Consider the following 20,266-nt stretch of genomic DNA (forward strand, 5'->3'; position numbering starts at 1 on the left):
AACCAAAAACCAGTAGGGTGACAGCTACATCTATGCATTAATACAAAGTGTATCAGAGCACAAAGTACTTTGCCAATTGCTTTCTTGTTCAGGAGTTACAAAACTTATGGCAGCAGCATGGTTTAAATTAATGCAGCCAGATTTGGATTTTGCCATCGTATTCTCCACCATGTTATTTATTAAATTGTAGAATAACTTCAAGGATGAAGAGACCATGGGCTAATGTACAAAATACCTGATGATTTACTCAGTGAGCAGTTAGTTGGATATCAGCAGCTGTTGGCCAAAACAGTGATAAAATGTCTCACTATAAATAGATATAGACAGAAAGAGAGGAAAGACTCCCTCCCTCTTAAAAAAAAAAAAAAAAAACCAAAAACCAAACAAGTGTGTGTTTGGCTTTCTAATTTGCCAGATTAGAAACTAAATAAGTTGCTGCAGTCCTATATTATATCCACACTTTTTTGCCTTTACCAAGACCAGTTTAAAGGGAACAAACTAGCCCTTCTGCTATTACAAATCAGCTGGCATGGTGTGGTCACATAATCCACTAGGGGTACGTCAGGAGATTTAAAAAACAGTCATTCTCTCCCTCCTCCCACTGCTACACAGAGTGGGTTCAGAGAATACACATATACAGGCATCCCAGTAACTACAGATAAGAATTCCTCACAGCTGACTCCCAGGTTTAAGGCAACACTCTTCTACCACAAATCAACACCCAAAATTTGGGGGTGGAATTTTTAAGAGTGCTCAGCTTTAGCCTAACTGCTCCCACTGAAGTCAGAGTTTTACTCAAGACTCCAGTGGCAACAATTAGGCCCATGTTGAGTGCATTTGAAAATCACACCCTCTACATCCTATGAGTGGGATGTCATGAAGTAGAGGGAGGACGTTATACAACATGGGTACTTTTTGGCCAAGGGGAAAGAGAGGTAGGCCTGGCTCTAGCCACTCCTGTCTGAGGTTAACATAGGAACAGGATTAAAGTAAATGCCCAGCATAACCATTACTCTGTTCATAAGGTGATGCTGCTTCCCAGCTCATGTAGTCAAGGCTAAAATATAAACCAACAAACAGGAAAGTGTCTTATTAAGGAATGTAAATGAAGTAGATTTCATTTATATTGTTTGATCCAGTTACTTTTAACAGTGCTCACCAGGTATTTATAAATCTACATGAATTATAAAAAGGTAACAGATGCCAAAACCATTTTTATATACTTAACTTTTCTGGTGGTTGCTATTGTGACCTTTAGTACAGTTGCAAATAAAATTTGCACAGCAAAGTGATTGAATTTCAAAGAATGTCCAGAGATTGGACAGTTTTTTTTTTCTATAGCTATTTCAATGCCATACAAATATTAAATGGTTTCCTTGAGAAGAGATTATGAAGCATATGAATAAAAGCAATGAAGCCAATCCCCTCCCCCACCCTGTATTTTATTTATAACCTCAAACCTAGATCTGGAATCACAAAGGTATTGAAACTTTTGCTGTTCAAAGAAAGGCCCGATTTCAGGAAATAGACATGTAATAGAAACAGCAATCCACCAAGTGAGCAAGCAGCTGATGAGTGTGTCTGTTTTGTGAAAGCCTGTGTGGGCATTTGCAGACAGCTAATTACATGCATTGCTTCCCAGAAACTACTGCGATATTAGGAAATGCAACACAAAAGGACACACAAAGTCAAAGAGTTCTTCATTCTAAACAGTGATCAAGCTGTTACCATGCAGTTTCCTGTAAATATATTTTGTTTCTTTCAACTTAACATACCTTCAGTAGCCAGGATTATTACAGATTAAACCATCTGTATTTTGGATAACATTTTATGGCTCGTCAGCTCTGCTTCTTAAGTGCAAAATACAATACAAAAAATTGTAAATTGAGGTCCATCAGATTATTTATGGTCCATTAAGAAATGAAATTTCAGCATTTGCTTCAGTTTCACAGATTAATTTAAGCCTTCCACAGAGTGTGTGGGAAGGGGGAAAAAAAAAAAAGCACATTGGAAGAGGAAAACTAGTCAGCCATCTAATAGTTGTATGGCATTTTTAATTCTTATGAATTGGACCACTAAACTTCTTTCACAACTCCCACCAAGGCAGGCCTCAACGTACGCCCATGCAGCTTATAGCCAACCTTGGATACTAATGCAATAGAACCAGGCTCCTTCCCTTCCATGGGAGCATGGAACAAAGCTTCATGTTCATAGGGATCAAACTTGGCTCCAACAGGATTCAGTTTGAGCAGGCCATGCTTTTTGAATACTTTTTGAATCTGTACTTCTGTCATGACAAGACCATCATACAGGTTCTTCAGATGAGGGTTTTCATCCTTGAGTTCCTCTTTTGGAACACTCTCAGTTGCTTTTTCCAAAACGTCAGCAACTTCTAATAAGTCCTTGCAGAAGCTCTGAATCCCTATAACGAGATGGACAGCCATAAATGAAAAACAAAATCAAATTAATTCTTCTTAAGGGGATATAGTTAAATTTACATTAAAAAAATGTAGTATTGTTACAATTATCTGAGATTGGGGAAAGTTACTATCCCTCACACACCCCCTCCTTTTAGTTTGTGCATTTATGCAGTTTGTGCAGTGTCCGCATCCCTTGTTTGTGTAGATTTTCTCATACAGCAGTAGGAGAGAGAGTTTTTAAAACAGGAAAATGCAATTATAAAACCAAAAAGTCACAGGTGAACTAATGGGCAGGTGTAATAAATAAAACTATTTGACTCACTTTTAAAATTATGACTAGATTTCAAATTGATGCTAAATCAATTTAAATTATGCTCTTTTTTTTCCCCAAAGACATCTTATCAAGGGAGTTATATTTCTGAGTTCCTGCAGGATACCAACCCAATAATAATAATAATATAAAAATACAGAATACAGAAGTAGACTGTTTGATTCTGGAGTAGGGAAAGTATCCGACTCCCTCAGCAAATAGTCCAATTATTATTAAATTAGCCACGAGACGCAAACATAATCACCACCCTCAAGTTAAGTAATTGATTTTTTTCCCCCTCTCCCATCCTGGGATTTTTCTGGTGTCACCCCTATTTTGTCCAATCTCTCACCTTGTTGTCCCACATCTGGATCTTCACTTGAGCTGCTAAAGCTACTCTTAATAGCACTGAATGGGAAAAAAGGGAGAGGAAGCAGGCCCTCGCTCAACCAGTAGCCTAACTGACCTGAACCGGGACAGAGTTGAAGATCTCATTCAGCAGAACTCCTCCCTCTTTCCCCCATGTGCCATTTAAAGAGGTGGGTTCTGAAGCCACACATTCTGACCAAAACTCCATTGGCTAGTTTCCACAGGGAATTTTAGCTGAGGCCCATAAAGCTCTTCCAGTTCATCACATTTTTTAATGCAGTAACTCCAAGAAGAGCTACAGCACAATGGCTGTCTCCCCAGAAGCTGCTTGCTGGCTAGCTATTGTCGTGATCAGTTCTTAACTTCATCTTGCCAGCTGTAGGGCCATCTCCAGAAAAGTGGTTAAGGGGAATGGGGGAGATTTTTCAGGAGGAGTGATGTACTTCCACATAAAGGTGAGCCAATGAGATGCTGCATTATGGACAAAATCAAGCTGAGAATACTAAAGCCTAGATTATAACCAGGGGAACTGATGTAGCCAGGACACCAGGATTAGGTGCGAGTAAGTTCTTGAAGAGAACCGGGTGAGACTGGCCTATGTGGCTGCCACTTAATGCATTTAGATATTCCCTCCTTCACCAAAGCTTTTTTTGGGTACTATCAAGAGACAAAGTTATGTACATCAGCTAAAATTGAAGTAGGGTGCTGAGCTAACAGTATCCATGCAAGAGCTCTATAGGGACCCTGACTGCTCAGGGGAAACTTTCCAAATCAGTTCCAAGTCCAGTTGATTCCTTCCTCTATATGCAGGCCTAGAATTTTGCAAAACAATGCAGACTTTACCACCAAGGCCATGAAGTCACTTTAATATCTGCATAATTTGATACGGATGTCTTTAGACAGTGATAATGGATATGGGATTGTCAAATGCTAAGCAAATGATTTTAAACCTAAAAACTAACCAAAACTTCAAGTATAGCTACCTTAAACACTGAAAGCCCCAAATTAGTTTTTCGGATAAAATGGCCAAACCACAGAGTATACAAATGGTTTAAGGTCCAGAGCACAGTGAAAACTTGTTAAATTTCATAGAAATGTAGGGCTAAAAGGGACCTCAAGAAGCCATCAAGTCCAGCCTGCACTGAGGCAGGACCAACTAAACCTAGACAATCCCTTACGGGTGTTTGTCCAACTGGTTCTTAAAAACCTCCATTCACAACCTCCCTTGAAAGCTTATTCCGGAGCTTAACTCTACTCTGAGTTAGAGAATGTTTCCTATATTTAACCTAAATCTCCCTTTGCTGAAGATTAAGGCTATTCTTGCCCTATCTGAAGTGGATATGGAGAACAATTTATCACCATCCTCTTTATAACAGCCTTTAACGTATTTGGAGACTGATATCAGGTCTGCCCTCAATGTTCTTTTCTCAAGACTAAACATGCCCACGTTTAACTTTTCCTCATAGGTTGGGTTTCCTAAATCTTTTTTCACTTTTGTTGCTCTCCTTGGGACTCTCTCCAATTTACCCACATCCTTCCTAAAGTGTGATGCCCAGAATTGGACACAGTACTCCAGCTGAGGCTTCACCAGTGCAAAGTAGAGTGGGACAACTACCTCCCACGTTTTACATACAACATTCCTGTTTATACACCCCAGAATATTAGCCTTTTTCACAACTGCATCACACTGTTGACTCATATTCAGTTTGTGATCCAGTATAGTTTCCATCTACCTAGTTGTTTCCAATTTTGTAGTTGTGCGTTTGATTAGTCTTTGATAAGTCCACTTATCTTTATTGAATTTTATTTTGTTAAACTCAGACCAATTCTCCAATTTGTCAGTGTCATTTTGAATTCTAATCCTGTCCTCTAAAATGCTTGGAACCCCTCCCAACTTGGTGTCATCCACAAGTTTTGTAACCACAAACTCCACTCCATTATCAAGTCATTAATGAAAACTATTGAGTAATACCAGACCCAGGACTAACTCCTGTGGGACCCCACTAGATATGCCATCCCAGTTTGATAGCAAACCACGGATAACTACCTTTCCAGTACAGTCTTTCAACCACTTGTGTGTTCCCCTTACAGTAATTTCATCTAGACTGCATTTCTCTAGTTTGCTTTGCCCTTCTGCTGCTTACAAGATATCCAAGGAGGTCTCAGATTTGAAATTGACAAGCTTCTTCTAGTAAGACTTTGCAGTTTACAAGTAGTTGCACTTCGTGCTTTTGTGATATCTGAATAAATCTCAGCATAGAGCTTTTGTTCCCTCAATGAAATAACTAGCTAAAGGTGAATGGATAATTTTACAATCATGCATACAATCTGAAATGTTGCTTTCACTCAAGGTTTACTTGAGTCTTTTGTACTGCTGTAGCATCAAGGGGCTCCAATCATGGATTAGAACCCCACTGTGCTAGGCACCATACTAGCATGAATGCTTGCGAGGAGTGAATTTCAAATTAAAGTATTCAAATGTTCATCAAAATTGTACAAGAGTCCAGAATGTTGTTGAACTGAAGTCTGCTTCTTTTTAATCTTTAGTTAATTAGCTATCCTGTTTTTAAGCTTTAACTGTGGAGTTAAACTAATGTTAACACGTAACCATTCATATTGCTACACTTTGTCAACTGCAGGTCAGGAAAGAAGATGAAATAGTTATGGATTCACAGTATACAAGCCCGGATCCACAAAGGAGCCTAAAACCCAGATTTAGGCACCACTGAAATCCACAAAACCTCTGCTTGGCTGCCTCCTAACGCTGTAGGTGTCTAAACTCAACACCTAAATTTACTCTGCAAGTGTCTCCGAAATGCCCAAGTTTCTACCTTTGGGTCCGCACCCTGCTGCCTCAGACTACAGCTCAGATGCTTACCTCATGCCTAAGCCCTAATGCAGTCTTCAAACCAGGTGAAGATAGTTAGGGCAATGGCTATCTTGCCCATGGGGCCCAATCTGGTGGGCATGTGCTAAGCCTGCCTTACTCAACACAAAATTGTTGGGGGCAGGTAGTGGTGGCTGAGGGACATTTAGCTCAGTGGTTAGAGCATTTACCTGGAAAGCAGATCTCAGTTCAACTCTGCCTGAGGGCAAGAGATTTGAACAGGGGTTTCCTACCTCACAAGTCAATGCCCTGGTCACAGGACTATGGAATATTCTGACATAGGGGTCTCAATCTCTCATCTTGAAGCCACTTGATTTTGTACATTTGCAGTGGCCAGATAAAGTAAGACTCCCACTACAGTCCAGTGGTTAGGTACTCTCCAGAGAGATGGGAAATGCCTGTTCAAATCCTCTCTCCTCTTCAGGCAGAGGGGGAAAATAACCAGGGTCTACCACATCCAAGGTGAGTTCCCTAACCACTGTGCTAAAAGGTTATAAGGTAGGCATCCCATAGCCAGTATGTATGGAGTTAGGTGGGTATTGCCACAGTTCTGGCAAGAAACAGCAGTTTTTTCCATACCCCGACCAACATAATTATGCCACTACAAGCTTTATGTGTAGACCAGGCCTAAGACCCTTTGTGGATCTGGGCCAGAGTGCTCTCTTTTGCTACTGCAATATTTATACTACAATACCATTTCTATTTTGCACATCTCTTTTCAGAGGATAAAAAGAGCTATTAAAATATGCTTTAGTCAGAACTGTCAAACATGACAAAAGGACACTGAGCACAATTAGCATTCCTTGAAGTTGGCGGTAGTTGCATGTGCTCAGCCCTCTGAAAATCTAGCTATTTACTTAACATTAAGCATTCATGAGTTTTGGCATTCAGACTTACCAGAAAAATCTATTTAAATTTCAAAATGCTTTCAAAAAAGTAATAAGAAAGCAAGTAATTGAATACTTCTGGTTTCAGATCTCTTGCACTCAAATTTAAGGTTGAATGGGGGGGCGGGAAGAGCAGACCTGGGAAGAGGAAGAGAATTCAGGCTACAATTTGCACTGAGACTTCACCAGTCCTATATGGATTGGGTTTGGCTCCCTCACTTTCTACAATGAAAGCTCACAAGCAGTTAAATTCAAATGTGGACTATGTTGCCCCTAGGTATTAAACAGCTAAAACTTTCCTAGTAAAAGCAGCAATACTTCAATGCAGTATAGTAAATACTTTCCTTGTGAAACTGGTATAATATTGCCACATGTAATAAATCGAACAAATGCCGATCCACTCAAGAAGATTATACATCATGTCAGTGTACAAGGGTCATTATGGCTCATATTTACTTACAAGTTTCTGGAAAATTTTGCAGACACCAAGCAATCGAGAGTTTTTTGAGGTGATCCAGGTACATCTAAATCTAATGCCTCTAAAACTCATGCAGTTTTACACCCATCCAGTGAAATCGTAATGACACTGAAGCATCTCAAATCACTTTAAATTTAAATCAGGACAGTAACATTTCAGGCTCTCAGCAACACGTTATAACAAGGACATGCCAATATATCTGGGAGTTCCAAATAGTGGGTGTTGTGGGTGAGTGGCAGTGTCCGCTCTGAATTTGTAAGCTTCGTTTTTCAAGTTAGTATTACAGCACCTTACAATACAACATGTGCACACAAGTAAAGTCTCCACCCACCATACAATTTTGCCTCTTCTACCAGTTTCTGGCTTCTTTGCCTTAAGTTTTCTGTATCTGCGAGGGCTCGCTTGTACTTGTCCTGAGGAAGAAGATAAAGCATATTGCAGAAAAAAATCCCATTACAGCCCGTATATTGTGTACCAATAATTCAAACCAAAGCTCTTATTCTATCCATTTCATTACAAAGCAGCAGTTTAACAAGACTCTGTGATTTATTACGTTATTAAAAGTTGCATCTAAATTCCAAAGATTTGTACCTAGCACTTCAAATGAGTGTGCAACGACTAATCCTCATGTCCTTGTGATGTAGGCATGTATTAGCCTCATTTTGAAGGTGGGAAAACAAGGGAGAGAGAGAGAGAGAATCAGTACTTCTGTGTTCACGCTCTTGCCCACAAGTGGTTTTGGGGTTTTTTTAGGTGACTTGGGGTAAGGAGGAGATACAGGGGGGTGGCACAGGAGGAAAAGATGTGCTTCCAGGCTCTCCGGCCCAGATCCAACAAGGTATTTTAGGCTCCTAAAGTCCATCAAAATCAATGGAAGTTAGGAACCTAAATACCTTTGTGGATCTGGGCCTCAATGTGGGGTGTTTTTTTTATTCTTAACTAGAGCTGTGAAGTACTGGAATGTCAAAAAGTTTGCCTCTCCTAATCCCTTGTACATTCCAGACTAGACTTAGTACATCACATAGGATACCTCTGCACTGAGTCATTATGCCACAACCATGGCATGGTGTTGACTTTTTATTTTTGTGTCAATCCATTTGTTATCAGCAGAGCAAAATAGTCTTAGCCACTGGTTGCTGAACTGTCCCCACATCCTCCCAGACCCCCTATTCTCACCCATTAAACATTCTGAACCCCACACTACAAGGGAATAGGACACTTCTGTACCTCTGATTCCTGGCACCTCTGCTCTCTACCAGCTGAGGAAGGAACACCACAATTTAGCCCATGAATGCAAATTTATCACATGCCGGAGTCACCATATACTAGTTCTTTCATCATAGCCAACAGCTTCAAATTGCAGCGGCCACAAGTTTGCTCAGCCTTCCCTTTCAAAACCTTTCTGCTCATGGTTCTTAACTAAGGGAGAGACAAGGTGGGTGAGGTAATATCTTTTATTGAACCAACTTCTGTTGGTGAGAAAGATAAGCCTTTGAGTGCACTTCCAGGAAGAAAGAATGAGCACGCAGGCCCAGAAGGCTGAAAATAAAGGAAAGGGCTTCAGGTCTTAGGACTTATAAGTAAAAATTAATTTGGTCTCAGTTGGGTCACAAAGACATTTGGCACCACTGGAAGTGCCTGCTAGAGAGAGATGCCAAGAAGCAAAACAGTAGGTTTTGCCATTGCAGGCTGGGGAAAAAGTGGGTTGGCAGAATTTGGGGAACTCTGCAGAGCGTATTCATATGTTATGCCTTGCTCATGCTACTGCTATTGTTATCAATATAACCACTAAACTCAGATTTAGTTCTATACCGGATAAAAAGGCTAACTCTTCCAGGATTACTAGAAGAGAAAGAGAGGCTAAGGAGAAAATATGTGAATAAAGATAAAGCTTATGTTCATAGGCCTCAGTGATGAGTATTATCACCCACATTTTTCTAGATTGAAAACCAAGGCCAGAGAGCCTATTAGCAGTCTGTTTCCAGCAAAACGACTATGTACTACTAATGGACTAAACTTAAAGGGAATCGTTCAGTTAGGATTATTCAAATCTGTAATATTTAATTCATGAAATAACTGCTACATAGTCTTATCCAGCTTGTGTACAGTGCACCTGGAACTTCACACTTTTCCTAGAATGCGTGCATGCTGGCTGACCAAAAGATCCTTACAGTCATTTCTTTTAGTTGCTCTTCCAATTTGGCTTTTTCTTCAATGAATATCTTCTCAGCAGAGCTTGGTTCAGCCTTCGGTTCATTCTGGCTCTGGTAATCTTCCAAGTTCTCTCCAGTGCTTTTCTGTTGTGTTGCCATGCAAAGCAACCGTGGAGAAGTCCTAAAGCAACCACAGTCAGACCATTAGTCAGCTGCTCATCCTAGGAAAGATTAGTGGGTTTTGAACATACTGAATACTTGATTTGCATTGATCTCATGCAAAAGAAACCTCCATCCTAAAGCCAGAAAAATGATTTGTGAAGAAACGAAGGCTATAGTCCTGCAAGCCATGTGCACATGCTTAACTGTGAATTGTCCCACAGTGCATAAGATTTGCAAGACCACAGCCTTACTCTATAGTTCCTTGCTAACTGTAACTCAGTATCCAATGTGTAATGGAATGGTGTCCACAATAATCTCTGCAGTCTTGACAGCCCAAAATTAGAAAAACCCTACGAGTTGGTCTAATCACTGTTCCATCTACCTGCACCCCCGCTCCTATTCAAACTCCTTTTCTTTTTGCGAATACAGACTAACACAGCTGCTACTCTGAAACCTATCTTGGGGAAAAATATCTTGGAAGCATGCGCAGGAAGCTTGAAGTTACACCCTTACCATAATGGAGGTAGTATTTGCCTTCCCCGTTTAAAGAGAGGTGACTGCTCACTAGCTTTTTTGCCCCAAATTTTCTGCAATTATGAGGCCTGACATGTTTTTAAATAAAAACTTATTTGAGAACACATTTAGGAACACCAGTTAGAATTAAATCTGGCCTGAAAGGTGTGCTGAAGCCTCAAGTCTTTAGTCAAACCAATTTATTGTTCTCTAGTGTTCAAGCATGATGGAACTCTAATTGATTAGCTGGATTCAGGTGCTCCTGTACAGTTGCAGGTGTCATTCTGCAACAAGACAGCCACCACTAGCAGACAATACAGGCAAGCACATTTTAATTATTTCAAATAAAGATTTCTTAAGTTTACTAGGAAAAGATGGTTGAGGCAAAAATGAGGGCCACTTCCTTTTCATTGGGTATATAATTAGGAAACAAATCCACAACAATTTAGTTACCTAATGTCCTGATTAATTTACATTTAAGACTGAAGTCTCACGATGCAATCATTTCCAACACTTCAGTCACTAAACCTCCTCTAAAACAAAGGAATTGGAATAACTACCTGCTGGTGAAAAATTCAGAAAACAACTGCCATCTCATCTGTAAATAGCTAATCCAAAAATTCAAGTATTGTGAGTAACTCAGAATCAGCAGAAGAATTCTAATTATTACACTACTGATTCTTTGGTATCAGCAGAAATGGGTTAAAATATGGAGTAAAATGGAGGTGTTTGCGTAATCATCTGTATCTGACATTTCTTAGTGGTTCATTTAATTTAAAATATCTATTCTTTAGGACAGTAGTTATCAAACTTATTTAACCGTGCTCCCCTTCCTTGTGTCTCTAGCAGTTTACACCCTCCCACCCCGCCATACAAGTACATATACCGATAAAAAGAAATCGATATGCAACTCTCACTAAATATTAAAAACAGTAAGGCATTTATACTGAAATGGCTCTGTTTGAATCAAATATTGTAAATTTTAAGTAAAATCTTGCTTATATGCATCACACTGTTGTTACTAGCGTGATAGGTTTGCCTGTTTTTTGGAGCAGAGCAATTCCATGAATTGCACAAATGAGCCAACAATCCATTGTAATAAGAGCAAAAGCAAAACTGCGATTGTGGTGGACGTTGCACACCATGTCGTAGCAAATGGATTAACAACTTTGCATAATGCTATGTAAGCTTAACAGAAATCCATCAAAATGCACAGTGCCATCTGAGGACCTGATATGTCTGGATGAATCAGCTTTGCTAGCTATTCATTGTTGTGGGTAAAATGTGCATCCTAAGTTTTTTTGGTCCTAAAAGCTTGTCATGCCCCTCCCCCTTGAATACATTCTATGTACCACTGGCCCCCACCCCTCCAGTTTGAGAATCTCTGCTTTAGGATGATTTTGTGCCCATTTTTCCATGAACGAGAGGCGCATGTGTTGGGGTGGCAAGTGCAGAAATAAGATAGCAAATGAGGACAATCCTCTTTCCCCCACGTATCTTTGCCTCTGCTCCTACAAGTGACTCTAGGCCTTTCTTCACAAAATACCATATGCTTAGAACACCTCCCTCTTACTATGCATCAAAATCAACAACTTAAAACCTATAAACCTACACACAGGTAGGCACTGCCATATTTATTTAGATGCCTTAATAAATACAGATGCAGCTGATTAACTTGAGTGAGTTTGAAAGCTGCCCAAGAGTCTCTTCGCTCCAACCTGTGATCTCTTAAAAATAAAGCACCTTTATCCAAGACACCCATTGCTGAATGACAGTAACTATTAGCTCCCACCCACTTGCCTTGTCTACCTGATCATTAAATCCTTCAACAGAAATGCATCCAAACCGCATGAGCTGTGAAACATGACATGCAGCAATGACGTGACAGGACAGTGTAGCAGCAGACTGAATTTGGCTACAGTTAATTTGCTTTCACAGGGGATTTCTCCCTGCTGTTACACAACTTACATAGAACTTGGCAACAGTTAGGATTTCTACTGCAGCATTTAAAATGCCACTGAGTTGGAGAGCAGGCATTTTATTACACACAATCCTGCAGCCTCTACGGTGCAAGTGAAAAGTGCAGCCACCAGAGCTACAGAGTTTTGTGCAGCTCCCTGTGTGGTGCTTCCCACCAGTGAGCCACTGATTTCCCTCACATGGGCTGCCTCCCTCACAACAAGCAGCTCAAGCTTGAACCTTCTCTCTCACTCCTGTGGGGGGTGGGGGTGGGGGGAGGATGAGACCACGGCAAGGACACTTTTCTCTTGATGACAAGGAGAAATGCCACACAGAGCTGCACAACTCCATCCCCTGAAGCAAACTGCCAACCTTGTCTCCCCCTTGAATCAATGAGTGACTCCCAATCTCTGTAGGGCCCTGCCTTTGCCCCTTTTTCTACTGCTCTCCAGGGTGGGTGTGCAGGGCAAGGTGCAGGACCCTTCACTCCCCCACTCGGGCCAGAAGAGAAAGTCACCCCTGTTCATTCCCCAGCTGGGGGACACTGGAGCCTCCTCGGGCATGGTAAGAGCCCCGGCGCGGGGCAGGTGGGGCGAGCAGAGGGATGGGCAGGTGGTGACAGAGGGCAGAGCCCCTGCGGTGGGCGGGGCTTCCCTAGGGCTTTGCCTATAAAACACGGGCCCCCGGACAGGAGCTAAGCTTGGCTAACCCGGGTGAGCGCGGCGGAGACCCAGGCACGCGGGCCGGCCAACAGGCGGTGGGCTCCCCGAGCGGGACCGCGGAAGCCGCCCGCCCGCCCGCCCCGAGGAACGAAGGTGGGCCAGCGGGTCACCCTCCTACCCGCCGCCTCGGGCGAGGCCCAACGGCAGTTCGGGGGAGGGGCGGCGTCGGCCGGCCGGGAGCGGGGCCGCAGCCAGCGCAGGGTCTGCGCTGTCCCTCCCGTCAGCCCCTCTGCGCGCCCACGGGGCCGCCCCGGGCTGGGCCGCAGGGCTCATTGCGCCCCGTGTCCGGGCCGCAGGGGCCGGCCCCAGGCGCCTCCGCGGCCCCCTAGGGGTGGGGGAGAGAAGAGCCCGTTCCGCCCGCCCGCCCTTACCGCAGAGGGCAGCTCAGCAGCGGGTAGCGCCGCGGTCTCAACAGCAGCCGCACGCACCGAGCCGCCGCCGCCGCCGCCATGGCTTCTCTGCGCGTTGCTCGCTCTCCGCCCAACGCCCAGGGTCACGGCCGAGCCGCGGCCCAATCAGCGGGAGCGGCACCCCTCTGGGGCCGAGAGTGACGGGACCACGCGCCAATCAGCCGGGCCGGCCTCTCCGTGGGGGCGAGGCCGCCCCGTTCCTGGCTCATAGCACGGTTGAGTGAGAAGAAGTTGAAAGGTCGCGGGCGACTCCCTTGCCTTTGCCCGGGGGTGAGGGATGGGCGTGGCCAATGGGGGGGCGGGGAGATGGTGAACATTCTAGCCCAGCCTTGCGCGCGCCGGCTCTTCCTGCGCTGGCGGGCTCAGGCGCGGCAGGGCTCTCTGGGGAAGGGGCTGGGCCCCCGGCTGCCCTGGCCGAAGCCCCCTTTCCCCCGCCCGGCCTCATCCAGGGCTGCCTGTGGTCAGGGGCGTCCTTTCAGATTGGGAGGCACTTTAAAACTCTGTTTATTGGCAGATGACTTAGCAATTAGCTGACAGGAGCCCTGTATCTAATGCCCTTATAAAAGAAAGCCAATTAAATAAATATTAGAACCACTCAGTTCTAGTAGCAACATGTTCTGACATCTTGTGACGAGACACTTAAGGGATACTGCAAAAAGAACAGGAGGACTTGTGGCACCTTAGAGACTAACTAACAAATTTATTTGAGCATAAGCTTCCCTGAGCTACAGCTCACTTCATCGGATGCATTCAGACCCATGATCCATGCAGCTGATGAAGTGGGCTGTAGCTCACAAAAGCTTATGCTCAAATTTGTTGGTCTCTAAGGTGTCAGAAGTACTCCTTTTTCTTTTTGCAGATACAGACTAACACGGCTGCTACTCTGAAACCTGTCATTAAGGGTTAGGTTAAAATGTTAATGTGGATTCTTACTTCGTTATTAACTCCGTAGAGAGAGAGAGAGACTGTCAGGACTCCTCTGTTCTAGCTCCACTCTGGGAGTGGGTTTTATATAACATCAGAATGTCCATACTGGGTAACACCAATGGTCCATCTAGCCCAATATCCTAGGTGCCAGGTGCTTCAGAGGGAATGAACAGAACAGGCAATCATGAAGTTGCGCTGTTGCCCACTCCTAGCTTCTGGCAAACGGTGGCAAGGGACATGCAGAACATGGTGTTGGATCCCTGCCCAACCTGGCTAATAGCTATTGCTGGACCTATCCTCCATGAACTTATCTAGTTCTTATTAGAGCCCTGTTATAGTTTTGGCCTTCACAACATCCCCAGGTTGACTGTGAATAAATACTTTTTGATTTTGTTTTAAATCTGCTGCCTATTCCTTTCATTGGGTGACCCTAGTTCTTGTGCTTTGTGAACAAGTAAATAACATTTCCTTATTCAATTTTTCCACACCATTTATGATTTTATAGATCTTTATCATGTCCCCTCCCTTAGTCATCTCTTTTCCAAGCTGAAAAGTCTGTCTTTTTAATCTCTCCTCATACAGAAGGTGTTCTATACCCCTAATCATTTTGGTTGCCCTTCTCTGTACCTTTTCCAAATCCAATGTATCTTTTTCGAGATGGGGTGACCAAATCTGTACTATTCAATATGTTGGTGGGTTTATATAGTGGCAATATGATATTTTTCTCTTATGTATCCCTTTCCTAATGATTTTCAATATTATCTTAGCTTTTTTGATTGCCACTGCACATTGAGCAGCTGTTTTCAGAGAACTATCCACAATGACTCTGAGATCTCTTTATTGACGGATTCAACTAATTTAGACCCCATCATTTTGTATGTTGGGATTATATTTTGCCATGTGCACTACTTTGCATTTATCAACATTTGAAGGTGGTTTTTTAGAGCACCTGTCGTGACTACACAAGCCATGTTAACCTTGCCAGTATAGACTAGCCCTTTGTTTCCTATCTTTTAACTGGAATGCTTTCAGGGTCATCTAAGGATCCTTATTTTACTTGAATGATGAGTCTTTTATCTTAATTATTCTGCCTCTGTTTTTAAACAAACTCCCTGCCCCAAATGCTGTGCTGCTTCCAGCTTCTGAACTCCTCACATATCACACTCAAGCTTCAGAGTAGCAGCCGTGTTAGTCTGTATTCGCAAAAAGAAAAGGAGTACTTGTGGCACCTTAGAGACTAACAAATTTATTAGAGCATAAGCTTTCGTGAGCTACAGCTCACTTCATCGGATGCACACTCAAGCTGTTGCAGTTAAAAGTTCCCCTGTCCCCCTAAATGGCATCCTGTCTGTGGTGCTGGGAACTCCTGTGGTGTTCTCTGTCCCCACGGTCGCACCAGCTTAAAAAGCCAAGTAGGGTAGTTGCATGCATTCAAGCACAGGGTGGGACAGATTGACTGAGGCCTTGTCTACACTAGTTGTGGTGCATAGAGTAGCATAGCTACATGCTGCAGTGAAAGGCTTTGGCAGCAGGGAACTGTAGGAGCCTTTCCCCATGGCCGACACCTTTCTCCAAGGCAGGGAAAGGTTCAGGCAGTGGGATTCTACATGTTAAAAATAGCAGTGTAGTTGAGGAAGGTTCTGCTTGCGTGTGTACAGAGCTGAGGAGGGTACATACCCTAAAGTTCTAGCATATCTTTACCCACCTCACTGCCTATGCTGCTACATATATTAGTGCTAAGTGGGTGTGTAGTTTTGTACTCTACAGGCTACCATAAATATAGACCTAGCCTAATATGCTAAGGTGGCATTGTATCTAGGTAGGGTGTGCCCTTTTTACTGGTGTTGCTGTACCTCATTTGGGTTACCTAGCCTTCGGAAAGATATTGCTTAGCTTGAATGTATAGATACAGAGATGAGCACTGAAGACCAGACCTTTTCTGGTTGGAGCAAGACTTGGCATTGGTTAGGATGGTGGCCACTTAATACTAGTTTGATCACTTGGACTACTAACTTCAAACTCATCCATCTTTATTTCTCTCTCTCCAATCCTTGTCTGTCTATTTTAGTTTATCATACATTTACACTGGGACCTCTCTGAGGGAGGGACTCTTTGTTCTCCTGACCCCTGATTGGGACTGCTGTGATATAAATGTACCACCCTTACAAAGTATGGGATAAAGAGCTACATTGTGTAAGTGTGGGTTGCATAAATAACAACACAGTAACAAACATTAGTGGGGTAATCAGAGTTAGAACATTTGTATTGGAAGCTGGTCAGTCTCTCCCTTTTATTTTCTTCTGAACTACAAGAACAAGGGATAGGCAAGTAAAGCCCAGTCTAGATAAGATATGAGAAACTTAATGTTTCTGAGAAACAGCTGCCAACACGTCAGGAATGACTGTCCTCCTCTGCCCCATGTGTAGCATTGCATATTTGGTTAGGGGTTAAGTACAATCCCATAGCTGTGAAATTGACTGCAGAATACACCCTAGATGCACAATTGTTGTTTAGAGTCTACACTTTTATTTAAGAACATTAAAGTTTCTTTCCCAATCATGCTGTTCATGTTTGAAAAATCATCTTTGGAACAAACACATACTGTATTTGCCTGAGTCTATGGGCAGCCTGAAAAATATTCTAAGAAATGTGAACTGCACTTCTTAATTTCAAAGAGGTTTCAAGTGATGTCATGGTTGATAATTATCTCACTGTTATAATTTTAGCAAAAACATCAAGCTGATGTGTTTATCTCAAACCAGTTTCCATGCCTTCACTGGTGTTAAAAGCCCCATGTATCATACTATTGCTGCCTGACAACTTCTTCCACTCCTTCATTTGTGGACTGTCCATACAAAATCTGAAGCACACTGACAACTTAGGGGCAGTAAAAAAAAAAAAAAAAAAGTACAGTAAACTGAATTTATTTTCCAATTAAATGCAAGAAATACTGCTCTGATAACATTCAGTAAAAAGAACCTCCCCTAAAAATTCATCTGAAGCTACTGCAGCGTTTCCAGTCTGCCATACCAGAATGCTGCAGAAGCTAGTGACTTTAGTGCACAACTTTTAGGTCAAGCTTGCTGTAGAGGTCACATGGTCTTGAGTACAGGTTTCTTTTGGGTAGTGGTTGCATTCCTTTGAAGCATCACTTCTTGACTGCTGCAGGAAGCAGTATATATAACTTACAAGACAAATGGCCTTGTGATATGACATCCTATGTTCCGAGAACAATGAGAGTAACAGATGCATTTTTATTAGCACTGGCCACTAGTTTTGTGGAAGTGGGGTTTCTTTTAGCATACGACGCTTTGGAAGATACTTGGCCATTCCAATAAATGATCTGGTAGTAGTGGTAGCAGACATTTGTAATTTTAATTTCTAACATCAGAATTAGCAACATGTCTTGGGGGAGTTTGTCATTACTAGCATGAAAAAACAATGACTTTTTTGTTTTGTGACGTTGCTTTCAGAAATACTGTTGAATTTCAATTTTTGTCCTTACCAATACTTAAGAAAAACATTGTAGATTCTGACAAAATGCTGATAATATTGTAGCAGGATTGAGGGCGGGGAGTGAATTTGTGGAGAAAGCTCATAAAGGGAGATGCATGCAGAAGGGTAGGAAGAAAGTGAACAGGGAGTGGAGACTCCATGTCTGACATCTTAATGTTTCCTGGGGAAGTTACTGGTCTATTTTTAAAAACTCAGACAGTAATCTGTCCTTTTCATTCTTTGTGTCTGTCACCTTCCCCTGATGCCTTCTGCCTGGGTCTTCCTGTTTAGCCCTTCTCTACTTACTCCCTCTGGTCCTGATGCTACACTATTATCATCACCGAAAGCTGCAATTGCTATGATTGTAACAAAAGAAGCTTACAGGATTGAGCTGAGCTGTGGCTGAGCAGCCTCTGGTGGCAGATGTGACTAGTGATCAAGAAATAAATATTAGACTAAATATTTCCAATGTGAATTAGGTTCTGTTCTGCCCTTAGAATGCACTAATTCAACTGGTAGTTTAGAAGCTTTCTGAAAGTAAACAAGTTTAAGGCAAATCAAGATTTGGAAATGACCCCTGTGAAAGTGAGTTTGTTGGGATTTTCATTACTTCCATAGCTGTCAAGAAAAGACCACAACTAGAATAACACAGATGTTGGTAGGTCAAGACTGAGGTGCATGCACAGAGCAAAGCTTGCAATATTACACTCTGTCTGTTTGCATTATGACTGTTGTTGGCCAAAGCTAATGTTCCAGTTACATGAACATTATTTGTATTAAGGGAACACTTTGAGAGCTCAGCTGAGTTTGGAGCCCCATTATGCTAAATACCCATAGTAAGAAAGTTCCACCTCCAAAAGTCTTAATTACAATTTAAAATATGGTTAGAATGTGTTCACTCTCTCTTCTTACTTAAAATACTGCAGCTTGTATTGTTTCAGTTATAGTGCCACCTAGTGAGTTTATTTTATTTGTGCAGATAAGAGTGTCCAATATACATTTGCTGAACTGTTCTATGGAGTGACACTTGAATAGCCTGTACACCTGTGTTGTTTGACTAGTTCTCACAATGTCAAGCTGGGCAGTCTTTTGCCCAACACATAAATGCCATATGTGCATAATGCATAACTGTGTAGCCATGCCTTTTGTTAGTTGCTGTTCTAAATCCCAAGTATTGAGAGATGATAAACAGATTCATGCATATTTTGCCCCAGAGATGGATGAAGTGATTCTGCTATAGATCATTTGTATGGGCTAATAGTCTGAGTATAGGATACAGAGCCAGGAATCCCAGAGTACTAATCCCAGTTCTGCTAATGACTCCCTCTGTGGTCTATGCCAGTCACTTAAACTCTCTGCCTTAGTTTCTATTAGAGCTGGGTAAGAAACAGCTTTCCTGGCCTGTGAATATTTTCCAGTCTCAAATCATGACCAGAAGTTGAAATCTCAAAAATATTTGTGAACTGAAAAGCTAATTCCTTTTTTTGCTTTGGATCTATTGAAATGATTTCATCTCAAGAACTTTGAAATATTTCATTTATATTTGAAGGAACAAATATGGACACCGTGTAGAATCAAGCACATGGGTTTATTGCGTACAGCGCTGACGGAGTGTCACCTCGCTTGTTAGGCTCAGAGACACTGCCAAACAATTGATTACAATGGATTATATAGATTTTTCCATGGGTGGAGGGAAATGATGGGGTAGGCAGTCCCAAACTCCTGGATAGGTCTAGCAGCAAGACAAGATAAGCACAGTAGCCAAAGATCAAAAAGGTTGCATAATGTCTCCGCCCATGGTTTCAGGTTAACACATGACACTTAATTAGTACACAGGTGTTTTCAATTAAACAATATATAAAGTATGTTAGTATATATGTGCCGAAATCTGATTTGGGATCCATAGATAATGAAGTAGCTCCCTTGATTGTCCAACAGGTACACTTAGGAGTTAAAGCAAAAGGACAAATGAAAAGTATATAGCAATAAAGATTCTTTTAATTATTCATTTGTGTTTCTAAGGCAGGTACTGGCAATGGCTTGGAGGAGAGGTGCACATCTGTGAGAGGGAGGATATCTTACCTCATACTGATATGTTTGAACTTCTTCCATAAACTCAAGGCTGGTGTGTAGTAAGGCACCTCTTCTACAGAAGAAACAGGAAAGGAGTATTTGTGGCACCTTAGAGACTAACAAATTTATTTGAGCATAAGCTTTCATGAGCTACAGCTCACTTCATCGCATTCCTATGGTCTGTTTGCAACTTTGAGATAAAGCCCCCAATTATAATTTCCACCTGGCTTCTTGCTGACCAAGCTTATCTTAGCAAAAAGCAAGGTTGTCCTTTGTTTGTTCTGCTTGTTAGTTAATATTGTTCACTATTTGCTAGGCCTCTGTCTTCTTGACCAAACTCTGGATTTTGGGCCTGTAAAAAGATCTGACACAGTTTGTATATCTGGATGTAACATAAACAGCATACGGATTTTAGCCCTTCAATATTTTAACCTTTTTTCTTTAGTATTTCAGTCTAAGCTGAAATTTCAAAATAAAAGTTGTTTCAAACAGGAAAACTGG

General features: G+C 42.1%; 1 protein-coding gene across 2 annotated transcripts; it reads right to left on the reverse strand.

Annotated features, from left to right (window-relative positions):
* Nucleotides 1-1,092: 1,092 nt before the first annotated feature.
* On the reverse strand, nt 1,093-13,510 carry GRPEL1 (GrpE like 1, mitochondrial). 2 transcript variants are annotated; one of them, XM_038400302.2, is made up of 4 exons: nt 13,232-13,510; nt 9,523-9,685; nt 7,683-7,764; nt 1,093-2,422 (listed from the first exon to the last, which is right to left on the reverse strand). In XM_038400302.2, exons 1-4 carry the CDS (start codon nt 13,309-13,311, stop codon nt 2,076-2,078), a joined length of 672 nt encoding a protein of 223 aa, XP_038256230.1. In that variant the 5' UTR covers nt 13,312-13,510; the 3' UTR covers nt 1,093-2,075. The 2 variants fall into 2 exon arrangements, with proteins under 2 accessions (XP_038256230.1, XP_043368423.1); XM_043512488.1 differs by lacking the exon at nt 13,232-13,510 and adding an exon at nt 10,121-12,815 and having other exon boundaries at nt 9,523-10,071.
* Between the last annotated feature and the right edge of the window lie 6,756 nt (nt 13,511-20,266).

Source organism: Dermochelys coriacea, chromosome 4 (assembly GCF_009764565.3).
Source record: "Dermochelys coriacea isolate rDerCor1 chromosome 4, rDerCor1.pri.v4, whole genome shotgun sequence".
Taxonomy (NCBI): domain Eukaryota; kingdom Metazoa; phylum Chordata; order Testudines; family Dermochelyidae; genus Dermochelys; species Dermochelys coriacea.

Coding starts and splice junctions, on each gene's coding strand:
- GRPEL1 (XM_038400302.2), bottom strand. CDS start 13,311: ATGGCGGCGGCGGCGGCGGCTCGGTGCGTGCGGCTGCTGTTGAGACCG. Junction 9,686..13,231: donor CTGCTGAGCTGCCCTCTGCG/GTAAGGGCGGGC, acceptor TGGTTGCTTTAG/GACTTCTCCACGGTTGCTTT. Junction 2,423..7,682: donor AGAAGAGGCAAAATTGTATG/GTGGGTGGAGAC, acceptor ATCTCGTTATAG/GGATTCAGAGCTTCTGCAAG.